The sequence below is a fragment of the Montipora capricornis genome, chromosome 11 (assembly GCF_036669925.1).
Source record: "Montipora capricornis isolate CH-2021 chromosome 11, ASM3666992v2, whole genome shotgun sequence".
In the NCBI taxonomy this organism is placed as follows: domain Eukaryota; kingdom Metazoa; phylum Cnidaria; class Anthozoa; order Scleractinia; family Acroporidae; genus Montipora; species Montipora capricornis.
This window is the reverse complement of record NC_090893.1, coordinates 36,622,813-36,630,312: the sequence shown is the minus strand read 5'-3', so window position 1 is coordinate 36,630,312 and position 7,500 is coordinate 36,622,813. Positions and strand designations below refer to the sequence as shown.

Genomic DNA, 7,500 nt, shown 5'->3' with positions numbered 1-7,500 from the left:
CGTCCAGGGGCACCTGAGAAGTGAATGGGGTTAATATACTTTCAGTGTTCAACTTGAAACCCATTTATGTTTTTTTCCTTGAAAAATGCACTTCCATCTTAACAGGTCTCAAGACATCAAAAGGAAAGCCTTCACCTCTCAAAACAAACAATGCAGGGCATCACAATGCTCACAAAAAGAACGAAAGCTCAGAACATAACTCTGAGGGTCCATCAGAAAATGAAAATAAACTTGCTGTGTCCCAGGCCAAGACAGGAGATACTCAGTCACCTTGTGATGAAAATAAACACAAGACAAATGCATTGGCGATTAAGAGTATTCTCAAAAGGCCGACAGATGAAGGCAAAGAGGGGTCAACTTCAGGCAATTCTATTAATTGTGCTGATGCAAGAAGTACATGTACTGAAGGCAGATCTTCAGTAGCAAAGGGGAAGAATAGTACAGATGAATTTGAAGGTGATGACTGTGATGAGCCTGTCACTTCTCTTACTGATGAAGAGAAACAGATTATTGGATTCATTTCACAACCATCACGTGGTAATGATTTCAGTGAAGATAAAAGTTCACGGGCAAACAAGATACATGTAACTCCATCTTTGGAAGATGCATGTGGCAATACTTTGAATTCAAACAGAGACTTACTTGTTTCAACTCTAGCAAAGGATGAAGGTGTTAAGGATATTGATACATCTGTTGTGAGAAATGTGCCAGATGTTGGAAATAAGGAGGATGCTACAAGAGATGAAGAAACTAATGAAAAAAAGCTGCAGTTGCAGCCAGTAGAAGTTGACTGCTCTGCAAGAGAGGATCCTATTGTGACATGTTCTGATGCAATGGAAACCACAGAAGAGAAATTATCGAAAGACTCTGGACAGGAATGTGCAGGCCAAACAAATGATGATCATGCTAATAATGAGGAAGTTGATAGACCTTTGCCAAAGAAAAGAAAGTCTGTTCAACTGAAAACTGATACGATGGACAAAAAATCTAAGAAAAGAAAATCACAGCAATTGCTGTGTGTTACAGACTGTTCCTCCACAAATGTTGGGGCAACATCTGAAAAGGAAGGCAGTAAATTCAATAAATTAGTTGGAAATAAAGATGCACTGAAAGGAGAAAGTACTTTAAATAAATTTTTGGAGTCATCATCTAAGTTATGGGATAAAGATAATGACCCTTCTGTGACAATTAATGATGTAACCGATGAGGAGGCAGGGACATTTAGTCCTCTGAAAAAGCAAAGCCTTGGTCAAAATTGTGATGCTGGCTCTTTAAAATCCCCTGATAAGGACTCAGGTGCAAAGAAAAAAGTGAATATTGCAGAGGCTGAAATAAACTTTTTTGGCTCTGCTAAAAAGGCCACCAGTAAAAGTAAAAAAAAAGAAAAAGACAAAAGTAAGGAAAAAATATTGTCAGCTAAAACTACAAAAGCAAATAATCTGGAAACCAGAGGAAAAGCTAAACTGAAAGATTTAAGAGGGAAGTTTGTGAAGGGAATAACAATTTTAGGGAGTAACGACAGGGATGCATTTAGTTCAGCTTGTAAATATAGTGAGCCAAGTTCTGAAGAAGACAGTCATCTTAAAAGGATTTGGGATGATTTCAAACCAAAAACTGACAGTGGGGAAGTTGAGGCCGACCCAATGCTTACCACAAGAAATCAAACAGTTGGCATATCAGTAAAGAAAGAGTCACAAACTCCAGTAACAGATGTTGAAAAAAAACCCTTGCTCGTGAATGCATTAGGACTGGGGAAGAAGCAGCGCATTGCCCATACAGCAAATCACGTAAGGAAGTTGTATGGTGTGATTTTTTCCTTAACTTGATCAAACAGGTCGTGGTGTTTCTGTGCTAAAAATTCTGAAGAAGATATGGAGCAGGGATTATTATATTGTTGTAACCACTTACTACACTGTAGCTTGAGAGATGATGATGGTGATGATGAAGGATTGTTTTCTCATTGGAGTAAAAATCATCATCTGGTTCTTTTTTCATAATTCCTGATTAAAAATAGGCTTTAGATGCAAAACGTTACCCCTAGAGACTTCTTTTTGGTGCAATTGTCCCCCAAAATAACCTCACACACTTGTTTTTGTTCTCGGTGGAGCACATGTTCACATTATGAACTTTTATTCTGATGTTATATCATTTCAGTTACCAAGGAGGTTATCATCAAATGTGCAACCAATTAGGAGATACCCCAAAACACTAGCAGCAACCCTCAAGAAAGATGAGTCAGTGACTTCAACAAGTGTGGTGAGTTGTTTCTTAATTGGACTGGGTAATGCTAACAAGTCTTTTGTTTCCAACATAATGATGAAATGTTTTTGGTTTGTGGACTGTTGTTGAACATGACTGATAACCTCACTAAAAACAATCAGCTGACAGTCGGTTGGGGGAGCACGTCTTCAAAATTACCATCTTTGTGCGTGTATAATTCACACACTCTGGTCACTTCATGAAACTGTCCCTTATGTCCAGAATTGACTCTAATGGGCCCTTTGCAGGATAGTGATCACATGGTACAAAAGCCGCCATACTGGGACGCAAATTGCCCACTGGGACATCTAAAATAAAGAAAATTTAGATTAACTAGCTTTGTTTTAGATGTCCCAGTGCGCAATTTGCGTCCCAGTATGGCGGTTGTTGTACCATGTGATCACCATCCTGCAAAGGGCCCATTAGATTGCAGACTCAATTTGACATTCAACACAAAGTGTCCCTTTAAGTCTAACATTTGCTTCCTAAATGTATTTTCAACAACAAGGTAAGCGTAAAGGTTAAGCATTACTTTTAGCTTTGGGTAAATGCAGCAGTTAATCTTTACTTGAAGAGCAGCATTTGGGGGACACTTTGTGACTTCAGTTGTCTGTATTCTGAGACACAAGTGATGTTGAAGTTGGCCAGAAGAGCGAGTCCCGGACTCTTCGTGAACTTATTGAAATTGGCGTGCATCTAATTAGGGTCAATCTTGGACATGTCTGGAAACTGTAGCACAATAGACCCTTTTGCAGATACGGCGGCCATTTTGATTTCTATTGTTTCGAAAGACATTATGGGATGCTCAGGGGGCAAATTAATATGTATTTGCCCCCTGGGCATCCCATAATAGCTATTCGGAACAATAGAAATCAAAATGGTTGCTGTATCGGTAAAAAGGTCTATTTCCAGCATTTCCAGCACTGAATAGTTTCTTGCTATGAGAGAATGTGGCAAGTCATGTGCCAAAATTGTAACATCAGTTGATTCATCTTTGGCATTCAAATTGGATGAGATATGCAAAATATATTTGCAGAAAGGAAAGGAAAGGAACTTTATTATTTTAAGTGTCTAGTCATTCAGGTGCTTGGGCACTAAATTGGGGACGCTGTAAACTGAAATAACAATCTACACAAATCCACATTGTCGTTTTACGGGGCTCTTTCATTGTAGATCTTTCTCAAGGATTTTTGTGATATAATACTCTGTCATGACAGATTGGCCTTACGGGATAAAATGTGAGGAAATAGGGCCACAACCTGTCATGCCTTTTGAAGTTTGGTCAGGATAACCAAAAGACACACAGAAAACTTTTGATGGCCATATAATTATTATTGGAAGCAGGGTAGGAGCACTTGCCTTTTACCAATGTGTACCTGGTTCAATAGCCAGATTTGGCAACAGTGTCATAATAAACTGAGTTTGTTAGTTCTCTTTACTCTGCTTTGAGAGGTGTATGTCTGAGTTCTCCGGTTTTCTCCTCATTAAACAAACAAAACAATAAGGCTTATAAGCTTGATGACCTTGCTTGTTTTTGCTATGTTTAGGAATCATCAGTCAATAATTCACTTAGCTACAAACCTGCAAAACAAAGGATTGCTCATGTGGCAAAGACAAGGGCACCATCAGGGTCATTGCCAAGACCACGAATACCTCTTGAGTATGGCTCCAAGGTACCGCAAAATCAGCGGCAAAGATACCTGGACAGGATTATAGATGAATACCTGCGACTTTGTCCCACACAAAAAGAAGCCTTTGAGAAGGTAAGAGGATACTGTTGTGATCTAACTAGTTGTTTGAAGGTTTAATTAAGCCTATCCACTGTCCACCAGATAACTAAATACTGGCATTGACATTGTTTATGTTTTGGAAAGTTGACCAGTGCTTATAGGTGTCCACCATTCAACCAATGCAGGCCAATTGCCATTCAATATTAAAAGCCCAATCAACTTTGCATCAAATCTGCATCAATAGGAAATGTGCAATTCCAGATATGGCTTCATACATGACATTGTATGTTCCACAGTATTGAAGTATTTTGATTTTTCATCCATCCATCCCTCCCATCCCTCCCATCCATCTATCCATTAAGCTTTAAAGACACCTGCAAAAAAAAGGTGGCTGAGGGGATTCGAACATATGACCTTTTCGATATTTGTATGAAACCACCCACAAAGCTGTGAGCAGGTCAATATTGGTTATTGGTTGGGCTCATTTGTTCCTGTACTAGACTCAGTGAATGAACTGAATACATAATAATTATTTGAAGTGCTGGTTATACAAATATACATTTATTTCATAAATTATTATAACTAATTTTTACCCTGAAGGCTCTGGAGGAAGAAAGGGCACTGTATGAACGGAGCACAAGACGACAAGTTTACCTGAATCTTTGTGTGAATGCAATTAAAAAACTGCGAGACATGAAACCAGAGGACGTAACAGCCTTTTCACCTCCTAAATCTGAGACTGAAGGGCAAGTAGCAGTCACCAAGACACTGCTGCCATCAGGAGCAGTTGTTATCAGCTCTAAGAGTCCTGTTAAACAAGCTCAAACAGTTATGACTGCATCAGGAGATCTCACAGGTTTTGGAATTTTCTTTATGTTTTTAAATACAAAGAATAATTCTTAGAAAAGGTACGGTTTTAATTGGGAGGGGGGGGGGGATGGGGGGATTTTTCATTTTTTGTGAAAAATTTCGGGGCCCTCCCATTTTCCTTACCTTGCCCCCCCCCTTCTCAGACAAAACAAAAACCTGTGACGCTCCCCCATTCCTCTTTTGTCTGGTATTTTTGGTCACGTGATGTTTATGTTATTAAGCGTGGTGGGCATTGTCTGTAATCTCTTTCTGCCAGCATGGGCAACGATTCGGGAGGAAAAGACCATGGAAAATGCGCTTGTGACGATATCAAGGAGTTCGAAAGAGATTCTGATGTTTCTTGTAGTTATTATGCCTGTCCAACAGTGAGGCATGCCGAACTGACAGCTTCAAAGAACAGTCCAACCAATAAGACCTTTTCCGGTACAAGTCATGAACGAGGGCCTAGTAGATGGAAAGAGGAAAGCCTCGGCTGCTTTCCATAGCCAAAGGGCAAATAAACTCAATTCTCAAACACAAATTTGCCTGGTTTCTACCTCTCTTTTTGCGCGACCTTCCCTCATAAGGACAGATTTCGTCAAGAGTTTATTCAGGAAAGAAAACGTTAATGGGACAACAAAGAAAGTAGGAAGAAGATGACATTGGTACATCATGGAATCGTGTTTAAGGGAAAGAAGCCAGAGAAAATGGCATATATAAAGGCACATATCGCTAGTAAGATCTTATCGGCATGGCAGAAAGAGACCACTTCACGAAGAAACTTCAACCTTGGGCTCGGAAAGTGATATAGTGGAAAGGATTGTAGGCTCTGAAACAACATCGTCGAGTGAATTGAGCGATATAAGTGACATGTGCTCCATACAGTGGTCGCATCAACGTCAACAGACGAAAGAGAACACAGGTCCTCCAAGACAGTCACCTGCCATGGCAGAACATAGAAATGAAAAGAGAAGAAAAAAGAAAGGCAGAAAGAGTAAATGAGTGAAGTGTGATGCAACTGCTGTTTAATCACAAGTTCCTGTTTAATAGGAAGGACTTGTACGAAGCTTGAAAATACGAAAAATTGACATCCGTGTGGTAACTGAGCAAATTTGCAAAAACCACTGGGGAAAAAAAGGCTTGACCCTCCCTTACTTTTAAACTAAGGCTTGACCCTCCCCAAGGGACCCATCGATCTTTTTTGGATGACCCTCCCCTCTGGGGTTTCTGGCTTCTCTATAAATATTGGTCCACTGAGGGTAATGTTTGTAGAGTAGAAAAACTCGCTTAAAGCCGCGGGAAATTCATCAAGCAACAAGAAACCCCAGAAATGATGCAAGTCAAGCGTTCTTTTTTTTAAAAGTCGTTTATATTTTTCGCGTTCAAATGCAGATTTTGCTCGCTACAAATCTTTATAACTTTTCTGCCCTGCAGCTAGAGTACCTGTGGTGTGGAAAGTGTAGGCCTGCAGCGCGTGCATGAGTTACGAAAATAAAGAAGGGTGTGCTTGAATACGCCTGCTTGAAGGCGGTAATTTGTATTTCGGTCGCCATATTTTGCATACTTATCATGAGCAGTAACCCTTATCAACCGTAATTAGCCCTTAAAAGGTTTTAAATTCGATGGATAGTATTTGGTGAATACAGTAAAACCCCGGGAGGACCGTCCATTTTAAAATTTAACCTAAACAGGTTCTTACAGATATTAAATGGTAATTAACTGAGCTATAGGAGACAGGTTGGAGGGATCGAGGGATTAAACTTGGTTTACTTGACAGTTGTCTGTTAATGAAAGGGATGTGACAGTGTACGCCGGCGGGGTTGCACTGCATTTTGCACCGCGTTTTATTAGATCAAACAAAAAATTTGAAGACAAACAAAAATTTAAAAACAAGCTAAATGTTTCTTTAATATGTCGCACAACGAGGAAAGAAGAGAAAGAGAGAAAGAAAGAAAAAGGAATAAGTAGGCGAGGAGTAAGCGTTGCTCAAGGTGAAAGAGAGCGATGGAAAGTAAGCGAAAACAGACGAGATATCAGTTAGGGCCAATTTACACGATACGATTTTGTCGCATGCGACAGACCTGCGACAGCACTTACGATTGTCGCAGCGTTTTAACACATGTTTTAAAATGCCACGACATTTTTCTGACGTACACAACAATCGTAAATCATGTCGTAGGCCTGTCGTAAGCCGATGTCGCATGGGACAAAATCGTACCGTGTAAATCGGCTCTTACAAACAACCAGAGAGAGAGAGAGAGAGAGAGAGAGAGAGCAAGAAAGAGCCCAAATATAGAGAGGAAATTATACACCTTATTCCAAAATGGCCGTCATTTGAGTGTTCTGTTGTTTCCATGCAAATTGGCCCTTATGGTCTCGTTCAAGGTTAAATATTCTTTTGAATTTTACGTTTAAAAGCGAGGCCAATTTGCATTGAAACAAAAGAATACTTAAATGGCGACCATTTTGGAATAAGGTGTATAGAAGAAAGAGCAAACACAAGCAAGAGGAAACAGGTTGAATAATTATGACCAAAAACGGCGAAAACAGCAAAAGAGGCACGGGAAAATTAGACTAATTTATAGTAATGAGCACGCCGGACAGGTAAGCAGACTACTGTTTTTATAAAAAATGTCCGAAAACAAAGACATAAATGAATAAT

General features: G+C 39.7%; 1 protein-coding gene across 1 annotated transcript in view; it reads left to right on the top strand.

The window, feature by feature from the left end:
- LOC138024981 (putative RNA exonuclease pqe-1) overlaps positions 1 to 7,500 on the top strand; it is a 34,129-nt gene that overhangs the window by 1,539 nt on the left and 25,090 nt on the right. The window contains exons 2-5 of the mRNA XM_068872188.1: positions 106 to 1,787; positions 2,155 to 2,256; positions 3,807 to 4,022; positions 4,590 to 4,845. Of these exons, the coding sequence (XP_068728289.1) occupies positions 106 to 1,787; positions 2,155 to 2,256; positions 3,807 to 4,022; positions 4,590 to 4,845 (2,256 nt within the window). The remainder of the gene's footprint in view (positions 1 to 105; positions 1,788 to 2,154; positions 2,257 to 3,806; positions 4,023 to 4,589; positions 4,846 to 7,500) is intronic.